Below are 21618 nucleotides of genomic sequence, written 5' to 3' on the forward strand. Positions count from 1 at the left end.
CATTATGTGGTGGAAGAAAATAAAATTAATCATCTGTTATTTAAATCTCCTATATTAAAGTTACATTTGGGAAAGGTAGAAGAATGGTTTGCTAGTTCCTCTGCAAAATACCTAGACTTACCCTGGGCCTTGTCCTGTGGGAGAGGGTCCATGATTTCAGGGAGTAGGATTGGAAAGAGTGTCATTCTAAAAGGCTAAGGCAGTCTTAAGTTCATGTTAAGGTATTTTTTACTCCAATACCACTAAAATTAAGAACTATAAAATAAATCCTTACAGTTCAATGAACAATAATTTATCAGTTCCACGGCACTACTTAGCAATCTTAAGAACAAACAGATTTAATAATCTAATAATAATTATGTTTATTCTTGTGATAGAACGGTAGACAAACTAAAAAAGATCAACCTTTGCATCCACAACAAAAATAATTCCTTTACTCCAATGAACATCTATTTTTTGATATAGCAAAAGCACATGTACTCCAAATCTAAGCAAGGCAATAAATTTGGATTCTGCCATCATCACAGTCATGGGATTACTTTTATTATTTTTTACAGTGAGAGGACTCTGGGAGCACAGATCCTGCTGTGCAGAGCCATCTCCTCCTTCACGAGAACAACCTGGTAAGGATTAAAAATCTAAGCAACAGCAAATAATTATTCCAATAAAAAAATGACAAAAAGCTACTATCGTTACTGAGCTAGACTTATTTCATTTGTTCATTTGTGGAATCTGTTATTTAAAAATAAAGAGAAGATACTTTATTTTTTATAAGACCCCACCCCTCCAGCTTCCTGAAGCTTTGTCTTGCAAAACACTTGTCAGGAGCAAAAATTTTACGAGTCTTTGAGGATCAGAGCAGGGATGAAAATGTCACAGGATTCCTCAGCACCCCCGAGGAACCTCCATGCTTGAGGTTAAGCTGATTCCACAGCCGTCTGTCATCTATGTTGGCTAGCACCTGTCCTTCAGGACCCACCCAGGGGTTCCTTTCACCACAGCCTGTGCCTAGGCATAGGAAGAGGACTCAGTGTCAAAGTAGCACTCCAGCTGCTCGCTGAGGGCATTGAAGGTGGGCCGTCCATCTGCCTCCGCACTCCAGCACCGCAGCATCATCTCATAGAGCGGTGCTGGGCAGGTCTCTGGCTGAGGAAGTCTGTACCCATCGTCCAGCAGCTGGATCACCTGGTGTCCTGGCATACCTGCAAACAAAAATGAGTTCATCAGACTACTCAGGGTCTACTTAGCAATGCCATACATCTCTGTCTCTCCATCATAGGATCACTGTAGAATGGTTTTGATTGGAAGGGACCTTAAAGACCATCTTGCTCCAACCACCCTGCAATGGAGAGGGACACTGTCCTTCCACTAGACCAAGCAGATCACAGTCCCTTCCAGCCTGGCCTTGAAGACTTTCAGAGATGGGGCCTCACCTCTTATTGTTTATGAGCTGTTAAAAATCACCTCCAATGCTTCCCAACCACCTAACTCTGACTATGCCACTTGCAAGGCATAGCAAACGGATTTGTCTGGGTGTGAAGCTTTTCTTGGACCATCCAGGCTTGCCAAAATTTTTATTACATCTATTTTGCTTAAATTATTCCTAAATCCCTCTAGTCTCAATGACTCTAAAATATCTCAAGAAAACCTATCCTGTTACTGAATTTTCCTCACATTTAGAAACTTTTTCCTAAAGTCAGCCCTAAATCTCCTCAAAGGCGGCTGCGTGATGGCATCCTTCCTGCTCTGTCACCACCAGTCACAGAGAAGAAACCATTCCCCTGCCTTTGCTATACCTTTATAAACTAAAGACTATTGTCCCATGCACTTTCAATTGTTTACTCTTAAAATTAAATCTCAGATTGGGTAATCTTAACTTCTTTTCCCTAGATCTCTGAATGGTGTTTCCTCTGCACATTACCCAATGCCACTACAAATCAACAGTACCTTTTCTCCTGATTACTGAGAACAAACTCCTGAAAGTAATACCAAATAAGCAAACAGCCATGGCAAAAGGACATTTTCTACTGTCAAGATACAGGTAAACTATGCCTTTGAAAGGGATAACATGAAGCGTATTTTCAGACAATACCCAGAACCATGGTGCTACATACTATTTATACTAAAACCTTTTAGTTTTGTGCGTGTGGGCATATGCACACACCTATAGTTTATATATTCCCCCAAGAGGTCTCCCATCCAAGTACTAACTGGGCCTGACCCTAGGTTCTAGTCCTGAGGATTTCACTGTCACCATCCAAGCTCACTCAGCCGTGGCGAATGGACCTTAGGACTTAAACAGTGGGGCCAGTTCTGTGCACGCTGTGCCTCACCTAAAAAATCCACTGCGCAGGCTGGAAGGGCACACCCACATGGGGAGAGCCCTGCCCAAATCTGCGTTCATGAAGCCTGGCCATGATGATGATGATGATTATAGTTTATATAAGACCTTATGATTTTTTGCTTTACTTTCTTTTCTTTTCTTCAGAACAATTTTACAGGAGGTGAGGGTGGGAATCAAAAAGCTAAATCAATTTTTCCTTTTACAGGAAATACCAGTCTGGGACCCTGTGAAATGTAGTTTATGGCAAATGCACCACCCCTCAGGCCTGTACAGATGCATTATAACTTTTTTTTGCTTTAGTCCTTCCCTTGTGTTCTCCTCATCAGCACATAATGAGTCACAGACAATCATCTATCTTACTGTTGATTTTGGAGACACATTTCATTGAGCATTTCTCACAGTGCTAGGAACAGTAGCTGCTCTCAGATCACTGTATGTACCTTTGAGATTGGTGAAATTTTAATTAATTATTTAATTAATTAATTCTTATGATCCTTCTCTTTATGAAAACTTTTCATTGCAATAGCAAAATTTGAGGGAAGGGGGTAAAACCACCCTGATTTATTTCTCAGACACCTCTTCCTGAAATGCCTGTGCAGCTTTTTACATATAGTCTATTCTTCGATGAGATATTCTCAAAAAAAAAGAAATAAAGGATAGTATGGGCAATGAAAAACCCTTCCTTTTTTCCTTATCTTTTTCCATATTCCATGAATTGGCATCTTTGATCAGATGCTGGAGGAAAACAGCCAGCTGGCTTAGGTGCCTGTGCAGTGCAGGTTGACTACAGCAAGAGGAAGCTTAAATGTATGCTAATCACAGCCTTTGGAAAGCTTCCAGGGAGCCTGGGGAAGCCAGAAGGTCTGACCCACTAAATGAACCTTATCTGAACAGCCTTCTTTCTCTATTTAGACTTTTAACCCTTTAACATAGTACAAGTATTCAACCTTTTTTCTGTGCATGTGTCATCCTGAAAGCAAGAAAAAAATAGACGTCATTCTTTTGGTAAAATGACTTACCAGCATAAGGCATCTTCCCGTAGGTGACTATTTCAAAGAGAAGTATTCCAAATGACCAGACATCTGATTTAATGCTAAATCTGTTGTAGCGGATTGCCTCCGGGGCTGTCCATTTTACTGGGAGCTTTGTTTCAGTCCTAGCTTCATATACATATTCATTTTCTACCTGTCATGGATAAAACAAAGCAAGCCTGCTTTCAGATCTGCTTCAGAAAAGTGCTTAAGCACCTGACTAAGCTGAGCATGTGCTTAATCTTACCATCTTTTAGCCAAGAACTTCTCTTTCATGGCATTAAAATACACATTTTCTGAAGTCTATCATTGAATTTTTCTTTGCATTTGAAAGATGTGGAGGCTTCATCAGAGGCTTTTCTAAAGCATTTATCATTTCAAACAAGCACACAGCGTTGGAGTGGCTCCTGATTAATTATGACTTGCTACTGTGAATTCTGGACCTGGCATGAGAGATTTCAAAAGTCTGTCAGGAGTGGCAGTGTAAGCATCCTGCTGACACTAGAGACCAAATGGCTTCACGTCTGGTCTTCAGTAAACAGAGAAGGCAAGAGCCAGAGCTAATGAATTTCAGAACCTTTCTTCTGTGATTTATTGTGGTGTTGAAGGGCCATTGACTTTGATAACAATCACTTAAGCAGGTTTCCGGGACCAAAGAATAAACTCTGACTGATTCAAATTAACATATTAGCTTACAGTGAGTCAAATTAATTAATGTAAAGTGAAGATGAAAGACACATAGAAAAACTGTTGGCTTGCAAATTTGTAGAATTATGTCCTTAAAGGTTTATTACACAGGCATCTAAATTTTGTGAACATTTACTCTTTCTTTAATTCCTTCATGTAATTTAGTGTACATAAGACATATTCAAGCACTGGTCAAGTTTTTCACATGCAAATCCAGGCAAACATGTACCAGATTTTCCTTGTTTTAATAGAAAATGTATATCTCCCATCTTCAATGCGCTATAGTTTTGCATATATTGGGCATTAGGGATTTGTATCTATATACTGATAGAGTATCTTGACCATAATACTCATCTCTAGAAGCAAGAAGTTATTTCATTAGACTAATCAATGCATATGGAAATAATTATTTCATTTCTCACACCTAATCCTTTGTGATCTTTGCATGTGACCATATTAGTGCTATGGCTTAGGAGACAAATTATTCCCTAAAAAGTATGCCAAAATGACTCTATGACTGAGTATTTTAGCAAAGTTCAGTTTTAACAAGAAATGTCAAAGGTGTAAATTACTACCCTCTCTAGAGAGGACAGAGGAGAAATATCCACTGTGAGCATTGTTCATTTAAAATATGCATTTTTTCATGATAAAAAATGTGCATCTGAACTTATGCATATCTAGAAGGATCAAAATTAAGCAAAAAGCACTTTTAAAGTTCCTTGATGCCATTCTGTACTTCAATATGTAATAAATCCAATTCTGTAATGAATTTCATTTTCTGCTGCTTGAATGTTAAAAAACAAACGAGAGGCAAAGGACTTTTTCTGGTTTTTCTTCTTAGTGCAAGAACTCAAATAAATTAAAAAAAACCAACATGCAAAGACCTCAGAAATTATGGATTACATACTGAAATCCATAAAATACAGCAAATCAAACCTTTCCAGCTCTGATCAAATCATTTGCAGAGGTAGGAAATCTCATTTCTAAATCACAGCTCCTTCCTAGGGAGATTTTGGTCAGTGATACTTGTCATTCCCTGCCCTCAAGAGCTAGAGAGAAGAAAAAAAAAAGGTGCAGTGGCAAAAAACTTGAAACTGCATCATATTTAAAGCCCTGAGAGCTCACTTTACGAACTTTGCTGTTAGTTGTGCAGAGGAATAGGTCTTTTTATGATTACTACCTCCACTTGTAAGCATCATGGAGGCAGTGGGGAAGTGAAAAAGGAGAAGATAGGTGCCAATACATTTTTATATGCCTTCCCTTACACGCTCAAGAATATATTTTTTCCATCATTCCTGTGATCTCTCTCCATGTGGCAGACAGTAGGATTGTGGTTAAAGGTTGTCCAGCAAAGCATATTGCTTTCCAGGCTCCTTCCTTGGTGACTGGGTGGGAAGCAAACTCCAGTATGCCTGCTCCAGACTGACAAAAAGGCACAGGCCAATTTCTAACCTTGCATGGGACAATGCAGGTAGAGAGGATACAAATGAACACTTTAAGGGTCCTTTTCTCCCTGGGCTTGCTTTTTGTCTGAACCCAGCAATTCAGAGGTTACAGCTGATCCTTTAGTTGGCCTCTTTCACCTTGGTCTCCAGAGTCAAAAGCAAAGGCAATTGACCCTCTCACAACCTACCTTAAAAACCCTTGCAAGACCAAAGTCTGCCACTTTGTAAACATTGTGTTCACCAACAAGAACATTCCTGGCTGCCAGATCCCGATGGATATAGTTCTGAGATTCAAGGTACGCCATCCCAGAAGCCACCTGAGTAGCCATGTCCACTTGATGTGTCAAGAAGATTTGAGAGCCTCCATCTTCTGTTTAAAGGAGGATGACAAGAACAACATAATATTTATAGCTTTCAGATGTAAATAACAGAAAATCTGACTGGTTTAAATAGCCAACACAAATGAACAAAACCATGTGATACAATGAAGTAATAGCCCAAACAACTGACAGAGGTTAGGAACACTATTTATTTCACAAAAATTGAGTAACAGTGTCTGTCCCATCTCCTCTAAAAGAGTAGATACTAAATGTGGGAGTTGATCTAGGCCTGGAAGGAGCTGCTGACACAGTCCAAAGTGAAAGCTGCTTATCTGCTCTCAGTAGCACAGTATGCACCTTTCTGACAGGTGTATAAAACTGTTCCAAATGGTGAGAAAGCATTAACGTCAATACCCCCAGACAGAGTTGACTAAAGACAGAAAAGCACAAAACCATCCTTTTTCCCTGTTCTCCAATTATTCTTACTAGGAAATATACCATCTGCTGTCAAGTCTAACTCTCATTTTCACTTTCCAGTCCACTTGACCGCTTCACACTGTTATCTCTGTTGTTGCTACTCAACAGTAAGACTCCTTGAGCTGCTTTCAAGCTGCCTGCATCTCTAGTTGGACTTTCTTGAACAGCATGACATTTCCACCACTTTAAAATCAGCAAATCCCACAAACTGGAATTTGGCAATCAAAGATTAGTTCAAATAAAGCAGTAGAACTTTGAGCAGAGCTACTTGCCTACACAAATGAAAGAAAGAGTCTTGGGACATGAAAATCTGCAGTCAAAAATGGTAAGAGAGGTAACCAAAAAAAGTCATTGGGGTATAACATATTAGAATACAAATTCAGGGCCTTTGTGGCATTTTGGGGACAGCTGACCTCCTCATAGCAAAGAATTTGTACCCCAAGGTAATCTAGGTAAGCTGTATCAGTGTTATATTCAAGCACCACTGTCTCCCAGTCCACGATGCTGCAGCACTGAAACATGAGTGCCTACCTCTGTAGCCTCTAACACCCAAAACAGTTTCAAATTTCTGTTGCTGAATCTTAATGGTATCAAAAAGCTGATTCCTTGCTGCTAGGCTTATTAGTAGTTTTCCTTTCTCCTCAGGTTGGTGACTTTTACTTGCTGTCTCTGTGTTAGAGAAATAAAACATTTGTAGCTGGCAGTTTTCCTGTTGTTTATTTTATTTGTAGTGATAGTGTGTCTTAGTGTTGTTTTGCATAGCCTTATCAAGTTCTGGCATTTTATCTGGAATAACCTTGCAATCCAACTTTATGAAGAGTGTGAAATTCCATTGTTTACTAATTGTCCTAGTTCAGCAGGAGGGACCAGCTAACCCTGTGTGGGGGTGATCAAAGCTGTGTATTCTACCCCCTCTATTCATTCCCCAAGGTCAATGGGCCATTAGCAGCAGCTGCCCAGGGAGCCATTATCACCTTCACACCCAGCCTGAGGGGGGCAGAGCTGCTATGGGCCATCAACAGTTCAACACCCCCTGGCTCCCAGAGTTAATCACCCATTGTGTGAGTCCCCGCCCAGGGGGAGGGACTGAGTGCTCCCTGAGGGTACATAAGTGGTGGGTAAGAAGACCTTGAAAACTTCTCATCGGATCCAGAGCAGCAGCAGGACCTCGACAGCAGGAGATCACCGCTCTCGCCCAGACCCCAGCCCTCGCCTGCACCAACAGGTTTTTCTTTTCCTTTTGCTCTGGACTTGGGGGAACCACAGGGGTCTCAGCACAAGGGCAAACAAACCCCCTTGGGTTTGTGCCCCAGGACACTGGGTTATACTGCTGGGGTTTTGTGAGTTGAAAGCAATTTCCCTTGTGTGTCAGTGTTGCTATTGTAATATTATTATTAAATTTTAGGTCTGACTTATAATCTCTCTCGTGGTGAGTTCATTTCCCCTGCTGGTTCACCTTCAAACCAGCACACTAATCTATTCTGCAATTGCCAGGCCTTGAATTTCCTGCTCATCTGGCTGTTCTGAGATGAATAGGTTAAAAAAATTATTTAAAATTATTAAACTCATCCTGTATGTGTATTACCCTACTTCCTTTTGAGGCTAAACTCATTGTCATGATAATCTAGCGCTAAGATTATTTACTTCTATTGTTGACTCAGAATGTCTTTTCCTCTCCTGCACATAGGTGCCATAGTTGCATTGACCTTTAAAAGAGAGAGGGAATAAAATTAGGCCACAGAATAATATAACACTGAAGTTTTGCAGTTCTGATAACTCACAGGCATCAACATTTATTATTCATCTTGCTAGACAAAGATATAAATGCAAAAATGATGCCTATGTTGTATTTAGTCACAGAACACCTAAATATGTACAGGTACCTTTCATAAGTACTTGGGTTTTGGAAGCTAGCTTATGTGAGTCAGCTTTAAATATTCCCTTCCGCATGGCTTCTTCATCTGTATAGGCTGAGAGCTACCTTCTGGTAAGAGCAGACAAGAATGCAGACAAAACTTGAGCACATTGGTCTGCCAGTTCTCCAGGACAGCCTGACACAAGCTTGCTGTAACAGGCAGAACAATGTCACAGGGAAAAAGGGATGACTCACAGGCCTTGTGCTGAATGAGCTTCTTCAGTGGAGAACAGGAGTTAGAGCTGCTAAACCCTACACGACACTCAGATGCACTGGGCTAAAGGACAAAGATGAGATCCACCTCTAACCGTGGGGATGCAGCTGAAAGACTATTTCTTCCATGGGACCTGTTTGGGGTACCAGACTGGGCTGACCTACTGCCTTTAGCCTGTGGGCTGAGGGAGAGGAAGAGGCCACTGTTGCCCTGGCTGGTGCAGTATTTCTTGGATGATTTATCTCTGTAAGCTGGTTTTGCCTTGCAGCTGTTCTGGAGCTAAAGAAGGGAAAGCTTTAAGGAGGAGCCTTACCTGATCAGGAGCTGCAAACTATGCACAAAGATAGAGGACAAATCCACACATCTCTTTGGAATCTGAAGCATAAATCATGTATGGCTGTCTCATTAAGATTTCTGACTATACCTCCACAACTGCAGGCTGGGCCAGCCAAACCACAGAAGTTCAAGCACAGCACTATTAGTAGAACTACAGAAGTTTCCAGACCAGAACCAGCTCCCATTTGTCTGGTTCAGAGCACTTCAGAAGAGTTTAGAGTTGCATCCATATGGGTATATATGTGCTTTTGTTTATTTTAAAGTGTTCTAAGGGAGGAAAAACTATAAAAACAACAACAAAAAAGTTTTACATAGACTCATAGAAGGGTTTGGATTGGAAGGTACCTTAAAGATCATCTAGTTTCAACCTCTCTGTCATGGGCAGGGATGCCACTCACTCAACCACATTGCTCAGGGCCCCATCCAACCTGGCCTCGAAAGATCCCAGGGATGAGGCATCCACAACTTCTCTGGGCAACTTGTCCCAGTGCCTTACCACCATTATAGTGAAGAATTTCTAAGAATTACCTAATATAAATATACCCATTTTCAGTCTGAAGCCATTCCTCCTTGTCGTATCACTATATGCCCTTGTAAAAAGTCCCTCTCCAGCTCTCTTGTAGGCCCCCTTTAGGTATGGGAAGGCTGCTCTAACTTTTATATATATATATGTATGTCTATATAACTTCCATACTCAAAATCAGGCACTACTGGGGAATTTATAAAATCTTCCCATGGACCAATAAATAAAATGTAGCAACCCCATGTCCCTTTTTACTAATATTTTTTGACAAAACTATCACACTTATATGAAAAATTTATTAGAGAAAATATTAAAGAAGTCTTGGGGTCTGCACCCTGTTCTAAGCAATCAATCACAATATCTCATATAAAAAAGACAGGAAAATACTCTCATTGACAGATATGTGCCAATAAAAAAAATGAAAAATAAAAAAGCAGCACTTTCTTCAGTGAAGGCATTGCCTCTGTAATAATTCACCAAACTACAAAACTATGTCTCTGCCACAAGAAGCCCCAGGTCTATCAGATTTGATAAAAGCACTCATACATTTAGGACAATTTCATTCACATTCAATAACAAAGAAAGGTTTTCAGTTGCATTTTCCTCACAGTGGTGGCAGCTCAATAACTTTACTAAGCAGCATTATCAAGAGCTATCCCAAAGTACATTTTCTGGGTGCACAGGGAATTCACATGCCCATCATTATTAAGCAGCTGTCATTATGGTGGAATGTGACAGTAACTCTGAATAAAATATTAGGGACTTTTAATGCTGGAAAAACATACCAAGCAGTTCTAGGAGGGGAAACTTGACCAGAGAATATCTCTGTACTCTGCTGTAGTTTGCCATATTTACCCATAGTGCATGCAGAGACAGAAGTCTTCTGGAAATATTGTCCCATTCCCTGCAGTAGCTGAGTCTCAAGAAAACTTAGGAGGAACTGCCCACTCTCTGCCAGCTGATACAGATCATTTCCAGTCACAGAGCTCTATGCAAACTTCAAATCTCTTTCTTTATTACTCTCACTGACAGCAATGACTCTTCTCTGAAAAATACCTATCAAAGCACCTGGATCTCTGTCTCCATCTCTTAGTTCTGTGTACCTCTCTGTGCACAGGCCATCCGAGAAGGATACCAGCAGGCTGAGTTTCACCTGGACATTTTTACGGTTATCTTGAAGGCTGCCTGGAAAGCAACTGACTTTCCACAGTCTCTGACGCAGAGATACAGGAGTGAGCCCTTTGGGCAGGAGCAGGCCGCATATATGCGCTGCCCACAGCAAGGGCAGCTGCTGTGCATATGCTGGCAACTGATCCACACACAGGTTGATGTGCCCTGGATATGCTGAACTCTGTGCACAAACAGGCCGGTTTGCACCTCTGCAAGAGCTGTGGCTCATCCTGGCTTTCTCAGAGCTATTTTTCCAGTGCAGTAAGTGTTTTCATGCACAGCAATCAATTCCTGATGTGCCAGGCTCTTTCAATCAGGTAAGCGGCAATCTACACACAAAGGCACCAAAGATGAGAATTGAAAGGAAATTTGTGCCTTGCTATCTCTAGCGAGTAAATGCCTACAAAACTGCAGAAGATCTGGCCCAAGATCATGGCAGACCCTCTCTGCACATTTCATAGAAAGGATGTCCCTCTGTCAGAGATTTCTTTAGCTTTACTTGTCTATGGACTGAGACTCATTTAGAAAATGGTTCTGCAGAGAAGATGGGGGAAGGCATGTGTCATGGTAAATACTGTCTGTTGTATTTCACAGAGCCTTGCTTTATGGGCTGAAAAGAGAGAAAAATTAAGCATGACAATCACAGCAAACATTTTGTCTTCAAGAGATCATTACAGCTTTACAGACATTGAGCATCTCAGAGACATCTGCTAAACTGAAAATGGGTAACAACACTAGAATCAAGCATTTCTCAATAACAGGAGTGAACTTAAAGTGCAATCATTATGTTAGTCTGTTCCAGGCTGTACAGTTTTATTTTTAATTACTATTTGCCTTCAAAAGAGCACTTTGAAGTGCTGCTGAGATAAAAGCCCTGATGCAATAGGCAAGAGACAAATTCATAGCGAAAAGCTATTCCTGACTAGTGATAGTTTTCAAACCTATTAAGGATATTTTGTGGAAGTGCCTCTATTTCATGTCATATATGATGACCTATCCTTCTGGACACTCATAGTTTTATTCCATTAGTGTATGTTCCCAGCTACTCATAGAACTGGGTGAAAATATATGGGTCATTATAAGGCAAGAATCAAACGGTGAATACGATTCTTTCCTACTTCTCAAATATTTTGGCAAGTCAAAAATTCACAAACTTTTCTTTCCACTTTTCTTATGCCAACATGTGACAAATAATGCAGCTTTTATTTAAACCATAGTGTCACATTTCTATTTTCTATGTTAGTGTATTTACTAAACTGACAGCTGTGGCATGTCTAAAAGGATTGTATAGTCATTTGCTTACTTTGAAGGTATTCTAGAAGACTTCCAAATCTCATCAGCTCAGTAATAATGTAAATTGGGTCCTCCAAAGTACAGACAGCATAAAGCTGTATAAGCTTTGGATGTCTCAAGTTCTTCATTATCTGTGCTTCCCTCAGAAAGTCTTTTGGATCCATTGAACCTGAAACAACAACATATAACAAAACATAAGCTGAGGTTATTAAAGGCCTTCCTACCAGCCTGGCAGTCTTAAGGGAGACACTGAGATAATTTTCTGCCTTTGAAAGTACATTAGCATCTCAAATCTTCACAGTTCTCACAGAAAACAGACAGTGCAACTCAACCAAACAGTTAATGAGTGAAACATGCCAGTTGCACAGGGACAGAGAACATATGTGTTCCAGCCACCAGAAATATAAAGGTGAAATCAACCGCCCTCAGGCCTTCCCCAAACAGGAAAAAAAAAGTGAGGCTAGAATGTTAGCAGATACAATTTAAGCAAACAACTGATTAATGAAAAGACCAGAAACTGAGGTGGGAATGTCTAGAAAATGAACATGAAATTTCTGAGAGAAAAGTAGCGCTGCAATTAGAAACTCTTGAACTATATTTTCAGCTTCACCAACCAAAGTCTGAAAGCATTGGAATCTCTTTAGTATATGCAGAGTAGATGTGTGCATTATATATATATAAAACCAAATATTTATGACGTTCAAGTAATAGCAATCTTCTTAGAAATACCAATGTATGCACAGACGTAACACTAATTTTACAATCCCTTAAATGCTGAAGTGTCTTAACAACAAATTATGCATTTTAAGCATTACATAAGGTCATAACATCTCTAGTTCTATTCATATACACAGTTAGCCAATGCATGAACTATGTCAAAGAAACAATCAGAAATGCACAAGGAGCTGAGGTCATGGTAAATTTAGGATTAAGGTGCATATATCCTGAAGAGGGGATTGATTAGAAAAACATGCACAAATAAAGAAACAAAGCTTTCTCTATGAATGATTCAGTAGCAATCAGATATTCTTAGACATTTGAGGAAGCTGGTAAATAATATCTACTTCAAAATGCTTGTAGAAACAAATATGAAGTTATTCAACTACTCAAATGTCTCACTCCTCCCAAATCAAAATACTTTAATTACAAAAATATTACAGTGAAGACTGGGGAGGATAAATATCTATCCAAGTTATTTTGCTCCATGTCATGTTTAAAACAAACTCTCCTTTCGGTGTAAGCAAGCCGAGTCATTTGAGAAGCCAAAGCTGCAAGTATAAGACTCTTTATGGTTTTTTAACATTAGGTAACCAACCAGGTTCATTTCGGAGTTTGACTCTGATCCAAACATAGATGTTTAAATTAAGTGAAATTCTGGGAGAATGTTAAATGGCTGAGCAATAAAACTCCAACGGAAAGTCCATTCTACAAAATGAACTGGCACACCCAACATCTACCTTGAGTGCCACTTCCTGAAAAATGCTCCAGTCTATTTCCAAAACCATATTAATGATGCATGATTTCATATACTTGCATCAATGCAAGAGGAATGACTCAGAAATACTTCTGACATAGACTTTTTGAAAAAAAGAGACACTTGACATTGCAACTTGGGAGAGCAAAGATCACTTCAAGGGACAGGTTCTCCTCCCATCCATGTCCTCATACTTCCCTTGGCAATCCCATAGGGTCCAATTTGGCAATAATTTAGAGGATGTCATTAGGAGGGATGGTGAAAGGTAATGGATTTCATTGCCATCAATAAATGGAGAACAGCCAAAAATACATCCTCAACAGGTACAGGCTATAGTAATTTCCTTTTGTCACTATCCAGGGAAAGTGGGGGCCTGCATGAAAAGTAAATGATCATACTTGGTCTGGATAAAGCATAAATTATGACATAAATGATGAGAAAAACCCAAGTATCTGTAATGCTTACTCTATGTCCTTTTCCTGTTCAGAGTAAAGCAAACTTTACAGATTTATTTGAACATTTCACCAATTCTAGATTAAAAAAAAAAAAGAAGGTCTAGGGTTGTCTTTACAGGGTTTGGACTCACTTTGATACTTATTCAAAACTGTGCCCCACTTGCTTACGCTTTTCAAGAGTCATAGAAATCAACCTAAAATCTACAGAGAAGCTGCATGGTGTGAAGCATTCTGCCTCCAAAGCAAATGCATAAGCATGACTAATGATTTACCATCAGTGCCAACATTTGACAAGCCTCTCCTAAAAACAATGAAGTATTTGCTCACAAGGTCTACCAAATCATGAACCCTCTGTGGATCATTATACAGGATTTCTTCACACCATAGAATATGACAGTCTGATTTGTTCCCATCATCAAAGTTTGCCTACAAGGAATTTCTCAGTTTAATCATGCTATAAACTTCATCCAACAAACTGAAACCAAGCAACATGTTTTTCACATATGACAACTTTCAATAAATTGATCAGGAGGGAAGTATTCTGTTAGTTGAATATCTGCAAATACCTCTTTACACTGTAAAATATATAATTATTAGTATTTAATAATAATAATAATAATACTAATAACACTAATAATACTAATAACTAGTGACAAAGATCAATAAGTATTTCCTGCATATTTTAAAGAGCATTTGCAACCTTCACGTTTAAGTTAGTTTGTATCTTTAAATAGCACAAGAAGAAGAGAGTGCTCCAAACCCTTCAGAGCCCTGAAGATCTTACATTGTAGTTAATGAGAGGATTGCATGCCAAGTGAAAAAATTTAAAAATGTCTTTATGAGTGTTTTGCCTAAGATTAGGTTTTAGCAGCAACTGGATAAGCCAAGTAAAAACTGCCTCTCAAAGCAAGCAAACATGCATGTTACAAGTGAGTTGGATAAAACCTGTCACAAGTTACAGTACATGTTTTTGAAGAAGGAAATACATGCCACATGGAGTTTCAAATAACTGAGGGTTTTTTAGCTTGCAGTTGAATATGTGTGTTTTTAATGAAGTCTATGTTTTCAGCTGTAAATATTAAACACAGTACGAACAGCAGGTTACTGTAAATAGAAACCACTTGATCATAAAACAATTAGTTAACAGAAGTCTTTACTGGAACAACTAAAAGCTTTGGGGCAAGACACAAGTTTGGTTTATCAGTACCTGAAGAAAATACTGCTTTGATAATTTGTTTTTTGAATGAAAAATGTTTTTTTAAATGTCAAAGTCATTCTCAAGACAAAATACTGGAATCTATGGAATCTATTTCTTTGATGTGTTCTATGAAGATGTGCTGCTTTGACAGTAATTACCTCTAGTTTAACCTTACTTAAAGCAGGTATATCAGTTTTGATTACCTTCTTTTTGAAAATATGTTGTTGTAGATTTGAAGAAGCTTCACATTATAAGATAAACTCTGATAATTTGGAAATGAGTTAGGGAAGGACAGTTATTTTCCAGACTTCACTGGCCTAAAAATAACTGGCCCTTATATATTTGATAAGCCCCTCTCAAGACACTTTGTTTGCAACTTTCAATAAACCTTCCCAAATAACCTCAAAGTAACCTTGTACTTCACAGGAACCTAGTCTTCTGATTAAGTTTATAGAAAATGAACTTATGTGGCTGTGGAGACTATATTAAGCATATAACTGTGATCTTCTGAAGAAGTTTATGAGTAATAAAGAAAGAACATTAAAAAGAACAAGTATTTGGTAACATAAGAGACTTAAAAATCCCATTGACATAAACAGGTGAGTGATATAGGTATCTGACTGTTCTCAAGCAACTTTATCACCATACAAAACTAAACTCACAAGTTAGAGTAAGGTCCTATACTGAATTAAATTGAATGAAATGACTTTTTTCAGGCAAATTGAGGGACTTTTCTGAGTGCAAATCTTTTTACCCTGCAATGCACTAAAGAGATGACATACTGAAGAACTGAAAATATTATTAAAAACTCTGCTGATGGTACCAACCCAGGTAATATTTTGGGAAAGTCTCCTGAAAAATAAAAATCATGCTTGGGCAGCTTCCATGCAGAGAGAAGCTTGGGAGATGCTTTACAACATGATAATGACAAATGTATCTGTCAACTTGAACAGGCATAAGGAACTTTATCAGATACAATTAATTGGTGATGATAGATGTCTGCTTCACATGTTGACAGTTGGAGAAGCAAGCTAACCCAGGCAATAGGTTCTAGGAAATCCATCACACTCAGCACAGGATGAAGTGCAAATCTCTGCTGCAATGATTTCCACTTAAATAAAAAAAACAATGTCTCAGTGAGGAAATAAAAACAGAAATGTAAAATGACATGTTCAGGGATCTGCATCAGGACAGTGCTGTGCAGAGCCAAGAACAGACATAGCAACTGCTGGCATCTAGACTATGTTCCTATCTACTGATCCCTACACCTCTTTGATAACTGTGGGTCAACAACTCAAAAGCCAGAGATGTTCCTTAAGGCAAAGATGTTCTTAAGTTTTGTTTCTTCATTCACGCATCCATCACTATGGGTTTGACTGATAAAATGTCACACATGTCTCCAAACCAGAGACAAACACCAGCAAACAAATCATCTGAATGAATGCACCACATTACTACTGCTTTTTGTTTATAGTCACAGTGATTAACAGATTGTAATAAGGATAAGGAGGGGTAATGGGCAATAAATGGACAACACATTTGAGAGCGAAGGGTGGAATGATCATGGGGAATTTCAGTTGTTGTAATTGTGCTGAAGGGACAAGGGATGGATTGTGTGTAAATTGTTCACTTTGGTGTTATGATTATGGTATTATGATTTTGATGTGGATAAATCTTTTTCTTGATGTGCAGGAAGTTTATGACATTTCTGTGATGAAAGTGGACTTGAATGATAACTCTTAAATATGTGATACACAAAGCTGAGATGTAGAATGTATTGGTTTTATGTGGCAAGGTTTGGTTGCTGGGGGCTACAGGGGTGGCTTCTGTGACAAGCTGCTAGAAACTTTCATGTCAATAGAGCCAATTTCAGTTGGCTTCTAGACAGACCTGCTGCTGGCCAAGGCCAAACTCTACTGTGATGGTGGTAGTGTCCCTGAGAAAACACATTTAACAAGAGGAGAAAGAAAACTTGTGCAACACCAGCAACGACCGGAGAAGAAAGGAGTGGGGATATGTGTTCTATGCTGGAGCAGTCTGTTCCTGAAGGACTGCACCACATGGAAGGGACCCATGCTGGAACAGTTTGTGAAGAACTGTAGCCCATGGGTAAGCCTCAAGTTGGAGAAAGTTCTGGAGAACTCTCCTCTGTGAGAGGGCCCCCATGCTGGAGCAGGGGAAAAGTGTGAGGAGCCCTTTTCCTGAGGAAGAAGGAACATCAGAGACAACATGTGATCCACTGACCAAAACTCCCATTCCCTGCCCCCTTGCACCACTGCAAGGGAGGAGGTAGAGAATTCAGGAGTGAAGTTAAGCCTGGGAAGAAGAGAGGGGTAAGGGAAGGTGTTTTGAGAATTTTGGCTTCCTGGCATCTAGACATCACCACCAGTGGAAAGAAATGTGCTTTTATTGTATGCTATTTTCTCATTGTAATGTGCATTTTTCATCTCTAATATGATTTAATATGTGAGTTCTTATTTATTCCTGCTAATTATTAAAAAAGCTGATATATCTAAGATGTTATATGCCTAAAAATAGGAAAAATGTAGCTAGTATACTGCACATAAATATTTCTGAAAGAAAAGGTTGTGAAATTTCCAGCTTGAGTGTAATATTTGAAAAATTGGCTCTTGCTCAAACATGAAATAGAAACAGAATTTTGAATACCCTACTTACTCACAAGTTAGGAATCACACATTTGCATCAAGAGAGAACTGCCTCTGAGAAAAACCCATCACTGCCATCTCACCAGAATTCTGGGAGATTAGTTCTTCCTGCAGGTTGGAAGGTCATAGAGTTACAGAATCTTAGAATTTTTAAGGCTGGAAAAGATCTCTGAGATCATCAAGTCCAAACATTAACCCAGTACTGTCACATTCACCACTAAACCTTGACCCCAAGCTCCCCATCCACATGCCTTTTGAGCACTTCCAGGAATGGTGATTCCACCAGTTCCCCAGACAAATTGTTCCAATGCTTGACAACACCTACCATGAAGAAATTTTTCCAATCTAAGCCTCTCCTGGCACAATTAGAGCCTATTTCCTCTTGCCCTGTTGCTTGTTACCTGGGAGAAGAGACCCCTATCTAACTACAACCTCCTTTCAGGTAGTTGTGGAGAGCGGTAAGGTCTCCCCTGCACCTCTTCTCCAGACTAAACAAACCCAGTTCCCTCACCAGCTCCTCTTATGACTTACTCTCTAGACCCTTCACCAGCTTTGTTGCTTTTCCCTGGACATGCTCCAGCACTTTAATGTCTCTCTTGCAGTGAGGGGCCCAGAACTGAACCCAAGATTCACGGTGCAGCCTTACCAGCGCTGAGTACAGGGGAATAATCACTTTCCTACTCCTGCTAGTCATGCTGTTTCTGATACAGGGCAAGATGCCATTGTCCTTCTTAGTTTAAGGCTTTTAGCAGCAATAGCTAAAAACTAGTTAAAGTCCAGAAAAAAATGATTGCGAAATGAGAAGAATACTGTATACAAAGAAACTATATTTAGCCTTTCTAAAGACAAGTGAAAACTGGTTTAACTCACTCTGTATGTACCTCCAAAACAGAAAGAAATATTAATGCCCACAAAGAGGCTTTTATTTTATTACAAGAAGACATAAAAAGGGTTAATGACATTAGGTAAATTCAGAGGCAAAATTAGGCCCACATTCTTACAGTGCCTTCATCTTGAGATGAGAAAACTTCTAGTTATTATCCAGTCAAGAACAAACTGTGTTTTGAGTCAATATAAATTCTAATCTCAGCACAGGAATGATGTGAAATGGCAAAGTATTCAGACTATATATAATCTAGCATAGATGTACACTGTAAAACAATGCTCAACAGAAAAACTCAAAGTAATAGAAATCCTTTTTGCCCTTCAGGCCTATCAATCTACAATGTACTAATTGGATTATGCTCTTCTATATTGTTCACCATGTGATTACCCTACTTGATTGACCTGTTCCTGCTTGGTAATAAGAGCATTGCTCCATTTCACAATTTCTCTGGTGCTAAAACCTTTTTAACAGAACCCACTCCATTTCAGCCCCCTGTATTTGCCAGATCGCATTGAGTTTAACACACTCAACTGTTGATCTGATGCCTTTCTCTTCCAAAGGGTCTACACTGTAAAGCAGCTTAGTGAAAAGACTGCAGTTTAAAATATGAAGCTTCTTGCCTCAGTCTAAAGACAACTGATTTAGATCTTTGAACCAAGAAACAGCCGAGGATCATTTCACACTGTGTTACACCTGAAGCCTGAATATTGCCTATGTGAGATTAGAAGCTTCAAACATCAACATATAACACAATGTATTACTCATTAACTAATATGTTTTCCATTCATTTATCTTCTTTATATTATGGTGAATGAATTTACCAGACCTACCCTTTCCTAAAATTTTACGATTACCAAGATAAGCCTTTATTATTCAGATTAGGGTGAGGGTATTGGGGCTTTTCTTCAATTAATGAAGTGTTATTCCTCATGAGTAACAATGAGAACAAGCTGTGGAAAATTAATGTGCTAACTGATTACAGCAAGGCACTCCAAATGGTGAAAAACACAGCAGTAGAAGAGGCTAACTCCCTAGAGAAGTGTACTACAAGGTTAAATGCTCATGTTTCAGACTGTTTGAACTGCTTTTCTAGAATGAGATAGTTCACAAAGTACAGTGATAAGAAATTCAATATTAACTATATAATTTATCAAGATGGCTTTGAGAATCAAAGTCCTCATTTTGAGCAACCCTATGTGCAATGCATGACTTCCCTATCACAGTATTAGATCACAAAGTATCTGCTATCCAAGCACCGCATCCAGGTGGGGCTTGTATCTGCCCTAATTCAATATAACCCACCATGAAATCAATGAGACTACCACTTTTGACCTTAACAGGAGTCAGACTACAGTGAAAAAAAACCCAGAGATAAAAAAAGTATTGATTAATCGAGCCCTTTTTCCCAGATGAACTATGATACTACAAAAAGAATCACAGTTGAAGGAGTTTCTTCCACAATACTGTGCTAGTCTGTATGCCATAACAAGTTTGCAGTAAGCCTTATGTTTATTCCAGTGAGAAAGAGATTCCAGAATTGTTTCCGTGTTTTCTGGGTCACTAGGGAGATGTACCTTTTCACTGAAAAAAGTACTGTCTTTCATATGAATTACAGAAAGTCTTTAGTCTGAGCAATTTTTATATTTTCAGTTAAGTAGGAAAAAAAAGTGTTTATTTTCTTTCAATTTGCGAAGCTCAAAACACAAACAATACCCAGATACAAGAGAGCTTTAAAACACATGCTTAAATTCTTCCCTGTTCAGGAGACCATTCAAGCAGGGCTCAAGCATATTGCTGTTATTCTGAATTAAAGATCTGAATCTGTTCTGCTTCATGAACCATATTCATTAATGCTCAACACAAGCTTTTTCAATTAACCACAACTCACATTGTTATCTTGTTTTAAAAAAGCATGTATATCATCTGGGCTACCTTTCTTATCTATGTGGTTCTTGCCATCTGCTGGCAGATATTTTATGTTGTCAATTTAAAATGCACAAATTACTTGAAGTTAACGAAACATCATTAAGAACAGAATGCTAAAAGCTGCATTACCCACAATCTTATATTACCTGCAAATTTTGGGCATTACTGTTGTGTATCAAAAACTTTGAGAAATTTTATTCCATCAATACTAAGATTAAAACAGTTCTTAATTAAAAACTTAGCATAGTACATATTCTCTATTACCAAAGAAACAATTAAAATATTGCATCTAATCACTAGAAAAATTCTACAGATGACAAACCTGTAGTAAATCAATTAATTACTTTACCTACAGATAAAATGCAGCAAGAGGTACAACCCTTGCTGGGGTTGTGTTTCTAATATAGATGTTGAATGAGTTCAGCTCATCTAGAAACAGAAAACTGTATAAAATTGTAATTCAAATACCAGAGACTATCTGAACTTTGAGATTTACTATTCTTCATGTTCAAGTGTGTGAATTTTAAGAATGATTGCATATATGGACAGGCTCTCTTTTCAGTAAAAAGCAAATGAGCACCCTTGCTAACATTTCACATTATTAGTATTCAAAAGTAGTTTACATACCCGGTTTTAATGTTTTGATTGCCACAGGGGTAGTATTATTCCACCGTCCTTCCCATACCTCACCAAACTGACCAGATCCTAATTTTTTCACCAGTTTCAGAGATTGTCGGTCTATCTCCCACTGATCCACAGTTTTATAAGACAAATCAAAAGTAGCAGGAATTTGAACCTGGTAAAAGAAAATAAATAATACAATAATTGAGACTTTTAATATTTTTTCAACAGCATATACAAACCACTGTTAACTATGTCATGTAAAGTTCAAACAGATATAAATAATGTTTCCTCAGAGTACACACACGTGATCAAGTGAGCCAAGAATACAAAATACAACCCATATATTGGGTACTTTTGTTTAGAAATAAGAAATATGATAAAGCAAATATATTTCCATTAAAAGTAAAAATTAGAAATCATCCCTCTAGCAAGCTTTTTGAACAGTGACGTATTGCTTGCCTGAACCTTATGGTTTTGTCTTAGTAATTACTTATGGACAGCTAGAGTTATGAAGTTGGAAATTTCATCTCCATATATATTTATAAAAAAAGCATTCATAAATCATGATTTGGCATGTTTTCTCCCCCAGCCACTCAATGATTTGTTCAAAATGGCATGGTCTTCTGTTATTAAC

At 38.6% G+C, this 21618-nt stretch overlaps 1 protein-coding gene across 1 annotated transcript in view; it reads right to left on the bottom strand.

Moving 5' to 3' along the window:
* Positions 1–310: 310 nt before the first annotated feature.
* The window catches only part of FRK (fyn related Src family tyrosine kinase), a 56346-nt gene continuing 35038 nt past the window's right edge, over positions 311–21618 (bottom strand). Inside the window, exons 4-8 of the mRNA XM_071548936.1 lie at positions 20988–21156; positions 11766–11924; positions 5692–5877; positions 3364–3525; positions 311–1202 (exon numbers count right to left, since the gene is read on the bottom strand). Coding sequence (XP_071405037.1) covers positions 1009–1202; positions 3364–3525; positions 5692–5877; positions 11766–11924; positions 20988–21156 — 870 coding nt within the window. The 3' untranslated portion in view covers positions 311–1008. The remainder of the gene's footprint in view (positions 1203–3363; positions 3526–5691; positions 5878–11765; positions 11925–20987; positions 21157–21618) is intronic.

The sequence above is a fragment of the Pithys albifrons genome, chromosome 2, assembly GCF_047495875.1.
Source record: "Pithys albifrons albifrons isolate INPA30051 chromosome 2, PitAlb_v1, whole genome shotgun sequence".
NCBI classification, from domain to species: Eukaryota; Metazoa; Chordata; class Aves; order Passeriformes; family Thamnophilidae; genus Pithys; species Pithys albifrons.